Consider the following 17,969-nt stretch of genomic DNA (forward strand, 5'->3'; position numbering starts at 1 on the left):
CTCTCTTCCTCTTTTATACAGGTGGTTGAGTCTTTATTGATCTCTTCTTCTTTGCTGCAAACTTGTACAATTACTTCAGATTTGTCTGTGCTGGTCTCTTTTCTGTTTTTATTATGGTTTGGAAGACAATTGAATATTTGCATGATACATGTTTTTGTTAAAGGATTAAGAATTCGCCTAAAAAAAGAAATGTTTCCAGTAGAAGCCATGGTATAACCTAAGCCTAAAGGGAGAAAAATAGATGTTTCAATGAGTTAATTATATTAATGTGAGAAAAAGTCCTACAAAAGTTATTCATTCCTTTGCTTGCTAGTGTAATGAAGCATAGCAACTATACCCAATGGTTTGCTGGATCTCTATATACCTACACCTAAAAATATTATTCGAGTATAAAGAATTTTGGTTCTAAATGGTATTATTTCCCACTCTCTCCTCATCTCTGCCAGGCACCAAATCTGAATATGGGGCAGATTTATCAAAGGTTGAGGTGAATTTTCGAATGAAAAAAATTAAAATTTCGATCGATGTTCTGTGTACGTCGACTAGGGAACAGTCCAAATTCGATTCAAATTTGAAAAAAACGTTGAATATTGAAATTTATCATGTACTGTCTCTTTAAAAATTCAACTTCAACCATTCTCCATCTGAAACCTGCCGAATTGCTGTTTTAACCTATGTGGGACCTCCTAGAACCTATTTGACTCAATTGGTGGACTTTGAAAAATTGAAGTTTTTTGGGGAAAAATTGAATTCGATCGAATGCGATATTACTTCGAATCGTAAAATTTGAATTTGGCCAAATATGGACCTATTCGATCGAAAACTGACCTATTCGACCAAAAAAAAACTTCGACTTGGTGTTTTTGAATTCGAATTTCGAAGATTTTTAAATTCGACCCTTGATAAATATGCCCTATAATGACAAAGTTGGCTGCAAAGTATGAATAAACTGATTATACTATCATATAAATAATGTTCATACTTGTGTGTCACTGATTTTCTATATATTATTTTTATATAATGATTGAATATTCCAAAAAGCCTTTCTGCAGAAATAAGTTTGGGTAATAGAAAGATGTAACATCAGTATGAATTAGGCGCAACATTGAATGATTTTGCAAAACCAACCAAAGAAGAGGCAAAGGCCTATATTCCTTATATATACTGATAAATGCTAGAAAAACACTAAATCAATCTATTTTTATATACTGAATATTCTACCATAGATTTTCTGAATACTGGAATGGGACCTGTTATCCAGAATGCTCAGGGCCTGGGGTTTTCTGGATAATGGATCTTTCTGTAATCATCATACCTTATGTCTACTAAAAAAGCATGTAAACATTAAATAACCCCAATAAGATGGTTTTGCCTCCAATAAGAATTACTTCTATGTTATATGGGATCAAGTACAAGCTACTTATTATTACAGAGAAAAGGGAAATCATTTTCAAAATTTGGAGTCTATATGAGACAGCCTTTCCTTAATTCAGAGCTTTCTGAATAACGGGTTTCTGGATAACGGATCAGAATGAATCCAATCCTAATTTTTATATTTAAACTTAACTAAAATCCCCAAAAAAACAAGGCTTGCTTCATCTGAAAATGATTTCAACATTTATAATATTACTTATGTACAAAGGAATATACCAGCACTGTTTTTTTTTTTGATTCAGCAGCTGTATGCTGTTGTGTGCTGTATGAGGCTTCTATGTTTGGTGCCACTAAAAGGCTTCACGGCTTCAATTGTCTTCAACTTTATCACATAGAGAAATTATAGATATATTTGGCAAATCCCAATACAGTGGATTCAGTACCTCATATACCCTGTGTATTGTGATAGTATCATGTTATTGTATATCACATCAAATATTAACAAATGAAATGCTAATGTATTATATTTTATATTTTTTGCAAAAAGTCTCTATAAATCACACTTACTAACCAATAAATACAGGTAAAGATCTATTTAAAATTGCTCTAAAATACACTCACCTCTGCCAGTCACAAGTCTTAATGTAGACTGACACAAATGCAGCTGTGACGTTTATATATACTTCTTTGGCATGTGACTACACAGGGACAGAAAACTGGATTTCCTCAACAACAGCTCTTTGCTGTATTGTGAGGTCATCACGACAGGTCATGTGACAAACTGTTTGGTGTTAGGTATATGGAACCATTTACAGTACCAATGTATTAGGCCATAATAAAATGTATTGGATTGTTATACAGTGTATTAATCATAACATCATCAGGTCATATTATTTTCAAGCAGTTATTGGGTTTTTAATGATTTATGATTTTGTTAAACATTATGCAAAACCTGTCTCTTTGCCAAGAATGCCTGGGTTTTGTAGTTCTACAATCTAAATGTATGACGCACATTGTGTGCTAACCAGATAGGTGGTGTTGGGTGCAAACTGGGAAGGGTGCCACTTGTGAAGATCCTACCCCTTAATATACAATGTTAACCTGCAACTACCAATTGTTTATTGGCTTTGTAGGCAAGGCACTTAGTTCTGCCAGACCCAGTATAGTATCTCATATATGTGTCTTTAGGAGGGGAACCGTTATATTGAAATTGAATATATCTATCCCTGGTTGTCGAATATTGTCTAAGGGTAAGGACAGACACGTCTTTTGCGCGACTATCTCCCCGAACTGCATCAGCGTCTTTTCCCCATAGGCTACAGGGCAAAATCGCCTGCGCTAATGCACACGCAGCGATGCATTTTCAGTAGTCGCCCAAAGTTGCCTCAGTGAGGTATGAAATCACTCTGGTGCCTCAAACCTAAGTGAATCAAGTGATTAACAGCCTTGGGGGCACAATATTAAACACATGGCATCTGCAGCCTAATCTTAAAACCTGTACATCACAAACAAAGAGCTGTACTATGGCTTCTCATATTTTTTCTTCTTGATTTTCTGCACATTTACAACAAGAGAATTATCCCACAACTGTAATTTGATTTCTCTCTTGAAAAGCTGCAAGAAGGTTGAAAACCAGCCCAGCTGGTGTAAATCTACCAAAAGTATAAAGGAATCCAAGCAGCAGCTAGCATCAGGGTGTTTTATTTACCATGAAGCATGAATAGAACAATGCCTCCGGTGCATATTTATCAGGGGCAACAATGATTTTAGGTCTGTCCAAGTTCCCCCTTACAGCATGTTTTGAAAGAAATTTGGGTATAACATCCTTTTAATAGCACACAGCAATGACTTCAGCTTAAGCATTTCAGTTGGCCACTTACATGTCATTTCTATGGCTAAAGCAAATAAAAGGGGGAACCAGTGGGCATTGCTGCATATTTGTTGCATATATTGACCTTCTTATCATAGATGGAAGTGACATAACTAAATATGGTGGACAGGGAGATCGGTGCAGCGGTGGGAGTGGACTTTGAAAAAGAAATGATTATTTTATGCAAAATAACTATAGCAGTTGTGGTTGGGTGACTGCCTTCACCTGTAAAGCTACTGATTTAATTGTGGAACCTCTGAATTAAGTTTTGCTTTAAATGCAGAACCAGCTGCACAGAAAATGTTTAAATTATTAACCTAAATTTGTTTTATAACCCAACTAGCAAACCAATAAAGTGATCTTTAAAAATGAGTAAAACAGAAGAGAAGTTTAATTCCATCACCTTGCATTTTGAAAAATGTAACATAAAATGTAATATCTACTATGTAATCAGTATACAGGTTTTAACCAAACGAGAAAAAATAATTTCCCAATCAGAAGTAAGATTTCCTAGCATACAAAACACTGTAAATGTCCAGGTAAACAGCTCTGCAATCAATTAAATGTCCCCAAAATCAAAATGTACAATACAAGAGTGGTTACATTTGCACTTTAAAAAATATATAATTAGTAGAAATTAAATCTTTAAATTAAGGATGGATGCCTCATAGTCTTCCAGCTGCCAGCCAACGTCAGTGTAGCAGTGTGTTTAAAGTTTAACAAGTCCATCATTTCCAAACTGGAGATATAACGTGGATTAGACTGCAATGCCTTGATCTATAAACAAGTGGTCTAGTTTTGCCTCCAGAATGGAATTTGTACCTCGTAGTCCTCTCACCACTTCAGATGCCCATTGGAAATATTCTTGGACTCTCTCTTCTGACCAGCCTACAAAGTAGAAGACATTTTTAATACATCATTCAAAAGAGCAAAGGTCTGATAGTTACTACCACTGTCTTTCTAAGTACACAGACTCTTCCCTACACATATAAGTACAATTATGGGATTTATTACTCTGAATAATTGGGACCTGGGATTTCTGAATAAGGGATCTTTCTGTAAGTTGGATCACCATATCTTAAAGGGGTGCTTCACCTCCCAAGTTTATTTTTAGTTTGTTATAGAATGGCCAATAGCTTCTAGTGCGGGGACTTGTTCGATCAGACATATACGCATAATGACTGAGCCTCCCGGCTTGCTCATTAGTGTGTGACTTTGTGCCCACAATGACACTATGGCCACGTAATGCAATATTAAGTCATTATTTAGTTGAGCAGCAACCAGGTCCGGACTGGGATTCACAATAGGCCCTGGCATTCCAAGTACACAGAGGCCCGAGCAGCCCCCCACCAGCCCAATAAATAGTCGATGGCAACTTACAGCAGCTCCTCTGGCATTTTACAGAACCCACAGATTGCCAGTCCGGACCTGGCAGCAACATACAATTGTTTTACACAGAACTGCATTTTGGTCAATCCACATCTCGATATCTAGTGAGCTTTCTGTCTTTTCCATGGCCACGTCACAATGTGCATTTGTCTGCAAATTGTTTGACTTTGGGAACTTTGTATAACTGGAGCTTTAATAAAGGTGGTATCAATTGCTGTACTTTATACCATGCAACAGCTAAGACAGAATATTACCTTCTGGTGTGCAGCGTTTCAAGTCTCGCAGGTTGTATAACTTGTCTGCTAGTTTCACTAGCTTGGCTTTGTGGCTGCAGTGAGGTGCGTGTGCAATTTGCTGCTTCTTTCTTTCCATCTTTGGTAGAGTCTTATCATCTGTCACTTCCTCTACTATGTTACGTACATCTTGTCCAAAATGCAACTCAATTTCTGCAAAAGTAGTGTTAGTGTCTTCTACAGTGTCGTGAAGCAGAGCTGCCTAAAAATCAAGATTTGTACATAAAAAAGCTTGGGCGTTAGTTATGTGAACTGTCAAATAAGTGGACCACCGTTGTGTTGCATGGGCACACTGGATCTTTAAATCTTCCATTAAAAATGAGAGGTCATGGCCCTCCAGATATTTAGCAAGGACGGCTATTTTTACGTTACATGGCTCAGTTACACTTCAACACAGCCAAACTACCAAGCTATGTCCTACATAAGCAGTACAGGTATGGGACCTATTATCCAGATTGCTTGGAACCTGCGGTTTTCTGGATAATGGATCTTTCTGTAATTTGGATCTTCATACCTTAAGTCTACTAGAAAATCATGTAAACATTTATTAAATCCAATAGGGTATGCTATCCAATAAGGGTTAATTACATCTTATTTTGGATAAAGTACAAGGTACTGTTATTATTATAAAGAATAAAGAAATCATTTTTAAAATGTGGATTATTTGGAGACAACAGATTCTATGGGAGATGGGTTTCCAATAATTCGGAGCTGTCTGGATAATGGGTTTCCAGATAACGGATCCTATACCTGAATTCTTTTGTATTTCTGTTGAGAATGCCCTCCTTATTATGTATTTGACTCTATCCTGAATAAAAGAACTACCTGGAGCACTGCTGTATCTGTTATTTCAGCCTCGTGAGACAGTATTCTTGCGACACCTGAAATATAAGGTCAGAGTATGAATGCATAAGAAGCCTATATTTAACAGTATCATAAATATGACTGGAAAGGACACAAGGATAAAGTATTGACCACTAGTACAAACCTAATGGGTGGTTAATATACGGGGTTTTCTCTGGGTCCTTTCTTCTCTGTTGTTTGTGCTTCTCTGCAGCAAAATTTGCAGCTTCCACAATAAGTGCAGCTTCCAAACTCATATTGCCACAGCAAAAAGTAAAAGAGGACCTGTTAATTGTAATAAAAACAAAGTTACAATAATATATCCTTTCCCTCTTCTTTGTATTAAAGAAAAGCAAGCAGCGGCAGTAGTGGACTGTAGGGGTCTGCTTAGTGTCACATATGGAATGTACGGGGCACATACAGTGTATAATTTGTATGGGGATACAGTCAGGTAAAGCAGAAGGGCTTCTCATTGGCAATAATTCACAACAAGGATGTATGTGCAATTGTTTTCTCTGGCTCTCTGTGTATATATAGCTATAGAAAATGTGGCTATTTTAACTAAGTTTGTTATTGTGACTTGCAGTTCCACAATACTCTTCAGGTGCATTCAAGTTTTCTTGTAGCACACCCCTGCAGAAATTCTTATCAATAATGCAACATCGCTTTTCCTCTTACTTCAGATATGACAGAAAAGAGTTAAAGCAGTGGCTGAATGTAGGGAATAATACCGCCAAAATAAGAGTAACGTAACTTTCTGTTTTGTAGCTTTAGGTCAGAGAGACGGGAAATGACTGCGGGATGAATAAGGACCTGGATTCTGTTGGGATTGATGGGAATTGTAGTTCTGGAGAAACAGGAAGCTGAGAGGGATGGATTAGGATAAAACAGGAAGCAGGAAATGTGACCGCTATTACCCATGGACAGCTGAATGGGACTGACTAATATTAAAATCTTCCCAATTTAAGAGCAAATAGTAACAGTTTTCCCCAGTCATTACCTAATGCTTATCTGCTGCAAGTTGATCTCTGTTACTTGTGCCTGTGCTTCTCTGTCTGATTGCTGTGGGCGGGGCAGTGAGGGATAACCTTGCTAGAGGAAGCGACTTCCACACCCTTTCTCCCCATGGTGCCTTGCGCTAGTACTGTTAACTCATTCCTCACTGCTTTACTTCAAGTGACACTGGTGTAGAACGCGCACATGCCTACAATTTGGCTTCGTCAAACACAGGATGAATCAAAAGCTTGTGGCCATGTTTTGTAAGGGCAGACCAAGCAGTCACGCTGTATAGTCAGTGTTGCAGTGTACAGTTACTTCCTAGCAGTGAAAGGGTTACAACAAACTTCTTTCTCTGCCTTACAGGACGACTTTGTGTTAGGGGGTGTGTCTTACACGGCACTGCCAGCAAAAGAAAGGAGGAGGGGCGTTTCTATAGGTGGAAGTCAGTCACAAAGCACCACCTCAGGCATTCTGGTTGGATGGGCAGGGTGTCAGTCAGTTTCTGCCTGCAGACTACAGTGCAGAGGTGGAGCTGGAACATAAACAAGCACATGTTCTTTCCTGGTGATATTTATTCCATATTTAGACACTTCAGTAGAGGTGTGAGATAATAATGGCGGCTTTATCTATTGCTCTGTGTCGCTTTGGAGGAGTTGGCAGCTCTTTGCTTTCATGCTACAGTCAGAGATTGACAGGTACGAGGAAAGTGTTTGTTTCCAAAACCTCTGGGGAATCTGCGTTGGAGACTGATCTGGAGTGGGATGAAGAGGAGCCGAGCGATATCACCCGGTAATTTGTATAAAAAAGGCTTTAAATTGACATAAGAGCGGCGCACACAGAGCTGCTCGGTTGGTGGGAGATTTATTTCTGAGGAGAACTAAACGTCTAATGACTGGGGATTCCGTTCCATTACTCACTGTTACACATTCTATCTCCACAACCATAACTCTCACCGTGTAACTCATTAAAAAAGACGGAAAGGGTTAATCACTGGGACGGGGGTTGATAGAAACTAATGCTGCGGCATTGAGTTGTGTGTAAGCAGGATAGAGATACTGGGGAGAGCCTAACAAACTGTGATTAACCTTTTACATTGCTTTTTAAATCCCACCCACCTATCCAATCCCCAATCTCCAGAGGGGCAGGCTGTTCAGTGTCAGACTATAGAGGGCTGTTTTTTTCCCCATGTTATTACCAATATACATGTTCATAGACCACATTATTTGAAATGATTATGTCTTGCAAGAACATCTAGGGTTTGCATTTAACAGCCCTTTCATAAATTTTGCAATAAGTAGCCCAGTGGTTTTAGCGTTTTAGAGTATTGGGCCTTTGGAATAACTGTACTTGCTGACTAATGTATGTTGTTTTTCCCTACTTCCTCAGTAAACTTAAAAATCAGCAGAAGACAATTCTTTTCCAGCGAATGAAAAGGCAAATGGAACCTCGTGGTCCACCAGACAGAAGACTCTCATGGAATGCCATAGAACAGATCAGGTATAATGTATCTTTTTGTAAAGGGTCATGCTCTTTGGCAATGTTAGAGAGGGGATTTTGTTGCCCGCAAAAGAGAAATAACATAGAACTTCCCAATTACACAAAATTGCACCTTCTGCATTTGTGTGTGATTACATGATTGTTGTGAACACAGTGAACCCCATATTCTATAATGCAGAGGTATTTTACAGGGCTTTGTCACCCACACCAGAGGCAATGTAGTATTGGCAACAAACTGGTGGCCTGACATCACCCTTTTGAATGAACATTTATTGTTGTTTTGGATATGTGCTCTTTAATAAACATGTCCTGTGATACGTTTTGTACTTAAAGTGCAACTCATGGAATAAAACTTAGATCACTGCTACACTAGGCATATTTAACTCACATTTTAAATTGCATTTTACGAAATTGCATGGAACCCCTTGGGTTTCAGTTCTAGTAGCTTTTGGGCATCAGTATTTTTCAGTGCGTAAGGGGCAGTTTTCTGTAAAATGTGCTCAATGAAAAGGGCTTCTTCTGAACGTTTGCCTGTTTTAATTTTTGAATCATAAATGGTTTTTGTTATTTTGTCTAGTAAAGAGAAAATTCTTTTGTCCTTATCGCAAGGACAGTTATATACATTATTACAGTTGTATACATTATATACATTTCAGCACTGGGTATGTGGTACATGTTTTTGCTGTTTATTTTAGGTATTTGAAGCAAGAGTTCCCTGAAGAGTGGACTGTGCCCAGGCTGGCTGAAGGGTTTAACGTCAGTACTGAAGTCATAAGAAGAATTCTTAAATCAACATTTTCTCCACCTGAGAGACGGAAAGCAAAACAGGATTTAAAGGTTTCAAATGTTTTAATGCAAACAAATCCGCAATCAACAAAGCACCTGTCACAGCCCACCCACACTCTCCTTCCAGATGCTGTCAACCCAGCCCAAGCACTCATTCCAAGTGGGCAAAATAATAAACTGCTGAGTAACACACAAAATGCCAAACTTGTTCCTTCTCTACACTCCGTGCCTGGCTCTGGAAACCCTAAAAGCTTAGCACTTAGATCAGGGAATGAAGTGGTACATAAAAAGAAGGCAAATCTCCAAGTTTTCACCAAGAAGGCACAAGTACAAACACCCAAATCTCCCATGTATGATGTTTGTCTGACCTCAGAGGAAGGCAACCAAGCAGAGGAGCAACACTTGGCAGATCATAAGCCGATGGAGCTTGATGATGAATGGGATGGACAGTTGCTTAGTGACGTGGATCTTGAGGAATTATCAAGAAATGGAACTGAAAACAAAATGAAAGTTGTACGTAAAGGCAGGGAGTTCTTTGACAGCAATGGGGATTTTCTTTATCGTATTTGATACAACAAATGCAAAACTGGCCATTTTGTGTATGCATGTTGATATGATACATATAATTCTATTTTTTTTTTTATTTAGAAACATGTCTAAACCACAAAAATATTAGATGTAATTAAAAAAAATCTTTCTACAATATATGGTGCCTGATTGCGGATGCTTCAAAGAAGTGCAATATAACATGTTTGCCACAAAACTATTATGATCTAGCACCACTGATGTACATTCTATCTATCTATTCTAGTTTACACCAAATTCCAGCTTGCTTGGGGAGTATATGATGTGTACTCTAAAAATTACTTTTTAACAATAAATAGATACAAATCATAAGTCACATTTAAGTTATAGCTGACTTAATTATTAACTGACTCGTAGCTAAATGGAACATAATGCTGCCCTCTTCTGACTGATCTCCATAGGCCCTGCTATGATCTTATTATTAGCCATGTAACTGAACGATTGGGTGAGCCCTATTTGGCCTAGCATATGGGTGGCCAAACTGGGTCACCAAATCAGGATCTTTTGGTGTAGGTTTATGTAACTTTGAGGGGAAAAAAATTATGTGGTAGTAGCAATAGATTAAAAGTAAGGATGGGCGAATTAGACCCGTTTTATTTTGCCAAATATCTGCTGCCGACGAAATGTCGCAGACGCCCATTAAAGTCTATGGGTGTCAAAAAAAATGTTCATGCGCACCAAAATGTTTTTTGAAGCGCATCTTTTTTTTTTTTTTTTGATGCACAACGCCATACAAGTCTATGGGCGTCATTTCAGTGGCAAAACAAGGAGGAATAATTCGCTCATACCTAATCAAAAGTACAGGTGTGGAACCTGTTAGCCAGAATGCTCAGGACCTGGGGCTTTCCGGATAACGAATCTTTCCATAATTTGGATCTTCATACTTAAAGTCTACTAGAAAATAATGTAAACATTAAATAAACCCAAAAGGCTGGTTTTGCATTCAATAAGGATTAATTATTTCTCTGTTTGGATCAAGTACATGCTACTGTTTTACCATTATAGAGAAAAGGGAATTAATTTCTAAAAATTTGGAAAAAAAAGTAGTCTATAGTCTAGAGACGTCCTTTCCATAATTCGGAGCTTTCTGGATAACGGGTTTCCAGATAATGAATCCCATACCTGTTTTTCAGTGCAGCTTGGCATGACCCTTTTCCTAGCAATGTTTGCTTTTGAATCATTTTAAAAGAAATGTTTGGTGCATATCAAAATTTAGAGCAACTTAAGTCACCCTCACTGTTCAACAGCCCAAGGAGCCTGCCAGGTAGCTGCTCATTAATGGAGCTCAATGAAGACCAGATAAGGAACATGTTGAATGCCTTGCGGAACTTCAGTACACACAGGGGAAACTTAATGACTGCCTGTAGCCTGCTGCAGTGCATGCAGAAAGGCACGAACAGTCATTGGAGTAGGATGAAGGATAATGTACTGCTGCTGCTGCCGGAGAAGACCAAGATGAAGAAGCCACCAGAATAGGACAAAGAAGCCGCCAAAGGAGGAAGGAGACTGCCTGATGAACTTTAAATTTAAGTTCCACTGAACAAAACTGGCAAGCAATCTGAAGTCCACTCGTAGGGTAAAATCATTAAAGTTTATTTCAGAAAATTAAAAACATTGCAGTCCTGACTAGTTTCGTATCAAAGATATGTAGTCATAGGTGCCTATGACTACATATCTTTGATACGAACTGCGTCATCAGGTTTAAAGGGTGAGCATGTTTATGGTTTTGAGGAGGCAATTAGCGGTTTATATACAGTATAAAGATATGGATTTTTAAAGTGGGATTGAGACATTCCCTAAAGAGAACAATTTATAAATAAATGCCTCAAAAAAAAAAAAAATTGGAGGTTGCAAGTGAGCTTAACCTGTTTTGTCTAGCATGAAGATCCACTGAACACACATGCTCTTTTTTCTTAAACCCTTGGCCACCAATGTCTTCAACTTTTAGTAGGGCCCCTGTCATATCCACCAATGATCTTAAGTTACGTAGGGGCCCTGGCCTCCAATGATCTTTAGGTAGGTGGGGAACCCATGTCTGTGTGGCCTTTGTACTGTGAAGGAGGGTCAGAAAATGTTGTAACAGGGTCTTGTGATTTCTGATGGCGGCCCTGATGGCAGACCCTCCAATAGCAAACTTACTTGTTCTCCTGCGAGCGATCCTGTCTTCTTTCTTTGAAATCCTGTGACTGCCACATGCACAGTAGATTTTTTTTTTTTTGTTTACAATTCCACCTTTCACTGTACTGCCCATGCACAAGCTGCGAGAAGACAGAAGCAGGAAGAAGATAACTCACTTGCAGGTGCCCTGGGCCAGTGCAGTTTTCTGCCGTCAGGAGCATCAGCCGGGGGTATGTGTTAAATGATTACAATCACTTGGGGGTACCTAACATTTCGATACCGCTAGTCATCGTATCTTTCTTTAAAAAACTTCTTTATCTCCTTTAAAAAACTTAGATTTTTTTTAGTTATAATAAAGTTTCCAGAACAAAACATATACAGCAATAAGGTACTCACTGGGCTACAGTGACAACATTTCAATTTAACACAGTTAAACCCTTCTAGCTGGAATTTCAAGAAGTGTCCCAGACTTTGGACATGATCTGTAAACAGGCAAAGTAAGAGGCAAATTGCAGTGTAGGAGCTGATTCTCGGCATTTGTTTCTTAGCAGGCCGAGTTTCAGCCCTGTGTGGCAGGCAGCATGTCCCTTGTGCACAATCATGGTTGGGTTCAATGTGTGGATTATCGATCGGACATCAGTGGGGAGATCAAGAACCGTGGGGAGAGCATGCTGGGTGAGGTGGGGTTTGTGGTTGACGTGCACACCACAAACCTCAGGAGGGCAGTTGGGCAGGACTCCAGGCCAATTATTATAACCTTGGGCACCACTACTACATGGACAAACTCTATGTTTAAAGAAAAATGAAAGCTAAGAATTTTGCCAACAAAATAAAAACTGTTAGAAACAAGATGAGTGAATAATAATGCCTATGGTATTGCATGTATAATTTATTTATCCCAGCTTGAGACAGATGAATGTATCAGAATAAGGCAGCAAGTTTGTGCTGATCTGAGCATCTTATTTGATCAGAACACTCCTCATAAAAACCCATGTCATGTTTATGAAAAGCAGGTCCCAGGGAGTGCTGGCTATATACCCTAATGCCTGTGCCAGCTGGATTTTTGGACTGTTGTGGTGTCATTATGTGGCAAATCTGACTGTTACGTGCCAATTGTTATTGGTGGAACTTGGACATTTGCTTTTTTTGTTTATACATTTGGATACTGTTTGAGGGAAGAATCCACCTTGGAAAGGACGGGGTCATCATGGTTGTTGGTTTCTCATCATACATGTTATCAAACCCTTTATTTCTTAGAAACATCTTCACATTCAGAAAAGGAACTGTCTTAGGGGCAGTGAGGGCAACCGACAAGGGTGGACAGTTGTCATGATGGAATTCTGTTTTAAGGGGGGGGCTAGCCATGATCTTCTTCCTGGATTAGTTGGGTCCCCTTAACCTATTATGGGCCCATATCTCTGATCTGCTTCCATGTTTAATTCAGAGGGGGCCCGGTTGCGGCTTGGGGAGGATGTCCAGAGAGTACTTCCTGTCTGGGGTGGAGGGCCCTGAGGCAGCAGCCTCGGTGGGCCTCAGGCCCTCCAGTCCGACGCTGCACTGAACACCAATGATCTTTTTTTCCTTAACGGAGAACTAAAGCTTAATAAAAGAAGTAGTCTAGAAATGTTGTACATTATATGTTGGGCTTCTATACCAAAGCCCTTTAGCAGTAAAGATATGTGCCTCCAAAGATGCCCCAGTAGCTCCCCATCTTCTTTTGTGCTGATTCACTGCACATGCTCTGTATAGCTGTCCGTTACTGAGCTTAGGGACTGACTCACAATAAACAGTACAAATATTATATAAATATTAATATAAATGTCACAATAAGGCTGGTTAGTAATTAATATAGATAAATCCTACATGACAGCACAGAAACCTTTGCAACCTTATTTTCTGCTTGATCATTTGCGACAATCCCTAAGTTTAGCTTCTCAACAGCTGCTCAGAGCCCACTGAGCATGTGAATGTCACAGACACTTTCCAAAATGGTGACCCCCCTGTAACAAGTTTGAAATCCTGGATCATTGCTGCTATTGAGAAGCTGAAACTTAAGGCTGGTACAATAAGGTCATTATATAATACAGCATTTCAGTCATATTCATATTTAGGGTTTAGTTCTCCTTTAAACCCCTGGCCACAATGTCATTTTAGTAGGGCCCTTGGCCAGCTATGTCTTCTTTTATTAGATGCCCTGGCCACCAATGTCATTTTAGTAGGGACCTTGTTCAACAATATTTTTTTTACTTAAACCCCTGGTCACCAATGTTTTATTTGTTTGTTTTTTTTACCAATGTTTTTTTTTTTTGTAGGCAGTCCTGAACATAGATTGCTGCATATAAAACATATTGTGGGCAGTCGTCTGGCTTAAAGGGGTTGTTAATTTTTTATTTAACTTTTAGTATGTTGCATGGTTGCTAGGGTAATTTGGATCCTAGCAACAAGATGCAGCGAACTTGGAGAGCTGCTGAATCAAAAAACCAATAACTCACAAACCACAAATGGCATCATGTCTGTTATTATACAGTATATATATATATATATATATATATATATATATATATATATATATATATATATATATATATATATTATAATAATGGGAAATAAGATGTGCATAGTGTACTACATGTCTGGGCTCAGTAGTAATTTATTATATTACTTACAGTCCTGACCCATTTCCTGATTTCCATTGTCAACGCGTACAGATGTGTGCCTGTTTGCGCTCATTGCACACATGCATTTGCTCATCTGCGTGCTTATGCTCACGTACGCATGGGTTGCCTGGGGCACCCAGCCCTGGGTCCTTTATTATTTGCGCTACAGCTGAGCATAGAGGGGGCTGCCTCACTACTTTACATATTGAATGAATTGCACTTTTGCATCCTTTCACTTTCCGGCATCATGTCTGTTATTATACAGTATAAATATATTATTATAATGGGAAATAAGATGTGCACAGTGTTCTACATGTCTGGGCTCAGTAGTAATTTATTATATTATGTTACAGTCCTGACCCATTCCTTCCTACTCTCTGGTGCAGTTTTCCCAGTGTAACATATAATATAAAAACCAATGGCTTTATTGTTTTGCCTAGAGCTTCAATGATCAGGCAGCTGCTAATTTAAATATTTGTGCACAACCACATGGGGGGTAGATTTGGTGCGGACAGAAGCAGCTTGTGCACACCAGGCCCCTGTGAAGATCTTTTTTTTTTTTCATGGGAGCCCTGTGTCTGTTTGTTATGCCAGTGAATAGGGGAGACCATGTTAACTTAAACATAATGAGGCCTATTTATCAATGGGTGAGCAACATAGTTAAAAAGCAAGGCTTAATTTATTAAGGCTTTGTTAAAAATCTCCTGTTTTTTTCACTGCTGTATTCCCCTCCCCAAAACAAAGGCTGTGTAAAGGAGTTGAAAGCACTGTCAACACGTATGTCTAAGGACTGTCCTCAAGGGAAAAAAAGACAAGTTGGCAATTCTAGGTCAGGGCAAGAGTCCTGTGTCTGCAGGAAAGTGTAATACGCAAAGGGGCAGAGTCCAGGCACAACTCATCAGATGCACCCGCACAGACTCCATATGGGGTCAATGGGTCACTGGCTGATTATAAAACACATGGATGCAGAATCATGTGATATTGGTGATGGAAGATGAATAGTATATAATATATAATATTATACAAAATTGTTTGAATTAGCTTTTATATATAATATATATAATGTTTAGTGATGCACGTTCCAGGCCAAAACCCGTGGGACCTGGTGGTCGGCAGGTTCGGGCCGGCTCCTGCACAAAATCTTTGGGTCGCATTGCTGGCTTCCGGTGGCTACATTTATACTCACCCCCGTCCCTTTTGTGACATCACTACGGGGCGGGCGTGGGTCTATAAATAGAGGTTGGGATGGGGCAGGCTAGGGTTGGGTGCGGCTCGAGAAAGTTATTGTTTTTAAATAATTTGCTTGTTAATGCTACAACCCAGTAAGCTGAAATTGAAAATGCTGTTTGGTTGCAGAGGTCTCTAATGCCTTGCAACAAGAAAGCAGATTTATTTTATTTTGTTACTGATTTATTTTAATGATGTTTAAATATTGGTCGGTTCTGGCCCTCTTGTCTATCCACTTAGAAAACCACACCCAATCCTAACCCTGGCAACTTGGCTAGATAGATAGATAGATCTATATATATATTAGGATGCACAAGTTAAAATAAAAACTTTTTTCTCACAAAACATTGGAGTGCGGGTCCTTATCCAATGATTGTATGCTGAAGCTTTGACCCAGTACCCACAGTATATCTCCAAGACTGGATCAGAGTGCGAGTGTTTGTCTACATATATATATATATATATTTGAAACAAAAAATATTTATTTGGCTCAATGTTACGAACGTTGCGTTAAATAAATATTTTTTGTTTCTACCTAAAAAGATCCTGTGAGTGCCGTAATTTCCTGCATATTCTATACATTTTTCTTGCGGGCACCCAGATGTTAGCATGGTTAACGGTGTGCACCATCAAGTCTCATTATTTCCAAAATGTTGGGAGGTATGTTAATGACTAGTGTTGCCATGTGGTTATCCTTCTACTGTATGTGTGTCATTAAGAACCTATAAATGAGATGCTAATTATTTTCTGCATTCAAGTGCCAGCCTATGGGGTGTTAAAACTGCATATGGAATTAAGATGCCAGTCTTGCTACTCCATTTTGCACTGTAAATGCTTTAAAGACATTTCAAACAATTGTTCTTTGCAATATTTCACACATGGCATATGCCCTAAAAGGCATTCCTATGTACTAGTGTTCAGATCCTAGGTTCCATGCGGGCATTACAGAAGGAAACATTTTTGCATGGTTAAATTATTTAGCTGGTTTGGATACATACATTCCTGTCATCACCAATGTGAATGTATTTTTGGTCATGTCCCATGTGTTATTGCCCTATATCTGTTTCTATGCATAAAAATGGGCACATTACCGTGTGGGTGACTTTGTGAGTATGCACTAGTGTCCAGTAAGTGGGAAAAGTTGCTAACTGTGTCTGCTGCACCAAGAGTACTCACATTAATCTGTACTTCTCTTTACTTATTCTGCAATACTTTTGGAATTTTCATGTTGGCAAATCGTGTTTTTAAATCACAATAAGGGGCAGATTTATCAAGGGTCGAATTTCAAAGTACAAAAAACTTCGAAATCCGACCATCGAATTAAAAAACTTCGAATTCGAATATCGAATTCGAAGTTTTTTCAACAAATTTGGCAATCCTGCGCTCGAATAAAAATGATTTAAACAATTTTAAAGGATTTTTATTCGATGTGTAGAGACTTAGAAAAATGTTGTAGAAGGTCCCCATAGGCTAACATAGCATTTTGGCAGGTTTAATTTGGCAAATTATTGAAGTCGAAGTTTTTTAAAAGAGACAGTACTTTGATTATCAAATGGTCGAATATTAGAACGATTTTTACTTCGAATCGAAGTAAATCCGAAGTCGTAGTATCCTATTCGAAGTATCCAAAAAATTACTTAAAATTTCGAATTTTTTACTTAGAAAATTCCCTCAAATTCACATCTGCCCCTAAGTCTTAAAGGGGTGTCTCACTCTAAATTAACTTTTCCTAAGATGTAGACATTCATATTCTGAAACTGTAAGCAATTGGTTTTTCTTTTCTTTTTTGTTCGTGTGTTTTTGAATTTACTTCTTGCTAAACTCTAACTCTAGGAGTGATGGGAGTTGTAGTTTATAAGCTGAAGTCCCGCCCTACTTTACGACTGAGATTCTAGTTATCTGTTCAACAGAGCATTCCGTCCCAGTGGCACAGATCCTATCTGATCCCCAATCAGGAAGGACGTGCGTGTGAGGAGCTCCTGAGTTACAGAGCTTACCCCAGGCCCAGCAAGGGTCTGGGGGTGCAGTTTACACTTTCTTTTGGACTTTATTATTTACCTACAACTTGGAAATGGAGAGAAGGATGTCAGCTCGTGTTAAAAGTGGAACAAAGACTTTAGGTGTTGGGAAAAAAGTCCCAAAAGAAACCATAAAGAAAGTCTTTTGCAAAAGCAAGAAAACTTCATGTGAAGTGGTGTGTAATGAAGAAAACAGTGAAGAATTGATGGAAGTAACACAGTCAGCAGAAGTGTCTGAACAAAAAGCCAATATGGAGGATTTGCCTGGTGCAAGCTCCCCATGTGAAATGCCCATGGAGAAAGCAGTGGATTC

General features: G+C 38.8%; 2 protein-coding genes across 5 annotated transcripts; one reads left to right on the forward strand and one right to left on the reverse strand.

Annotated features, from left to right (window-relative positions):
• Window positions 1-3,617: 3,617 nt before the first annotated feature.
• On the reverse strand, window positions 3,618-7,028 carry LOC108703681 (guanosine-3',5'-bis(diphosphate) 3'-pyrophosphohydrolase MESH1-like). 4 transcript variants are annotated; one of them, XM_041580047.1, is made up of 5 exons: window positions 6,805-7,028; window positions 5,915-6,054; window positions 5,752-5,807; window positions 4,888-5,128; window positions 3,618-4,132 (listed from the first exon to the last, which is right to left on the reverse strand). In XM_041580047.1, the coding sequence occupies exons 1-5, from the start codon at window positions 6,894-6,896 to the stop codon at window positions 4,002-4,004; spliced, it is 660 nt and encodes a 219-aa protein (XP_041435981.1). In that variant the 5' UTR covers window positions 6,897-7,028; the 3' UTR covers window positions 3,618-4,001. The 4 variants fall into 4 exon arrangements, with proteins under 4 accessions (XP_041435981.1, XP_041435982.1, XP_041435980.1 ...); XM_041580048.1 differs by having other exon boundaries at window positions 6,770-6,911; XM_041580046.1 differs by lacking the exon at window positions 6,805-7,028 and adding an exon at window positions 6,524-6,705.
• A 99-nt stretch (window positions 7,029-7,127) lies between these two features.
• Window positions 7,128-10,530, forward strand: LOC121399408 (neugrin-like). The gene is made up of 3 exons (XM_041580045.1): window positions 7,128-7,557; window positions 8,155-8,265; window positions 8,961-10,530. The coding sequence occupies exons 1-3, from the start codon at window positions 7,382-7,384 to the stop codon at window positions 9,619-9,621; spliced, it is 948 nt and encodes a 315-aa protein (XP_041435979.1). The 5' UTR covers window positions 7,128-7,381; the 3' UTR covers window positions 9,622-10,530.
• The last annotated feature ends 7,439 nt before the right edge of the window (window positions 10,531-17,969 follow it).

This window comes from Xenopus laevis, chromosome 1S (assembly GCF_017654675.1).
Source record: "Xenopus laevis strain J_2021 chromosome 1S, Xenopus_laevis_v10.1, whole genome shotgun sequence".
NCBI classification, from domain to species: Eukaryota; Metazoa; Chordata; class Amphibia; order Anura; family Pipidae; genus Xenopus; species Xenopus laevis.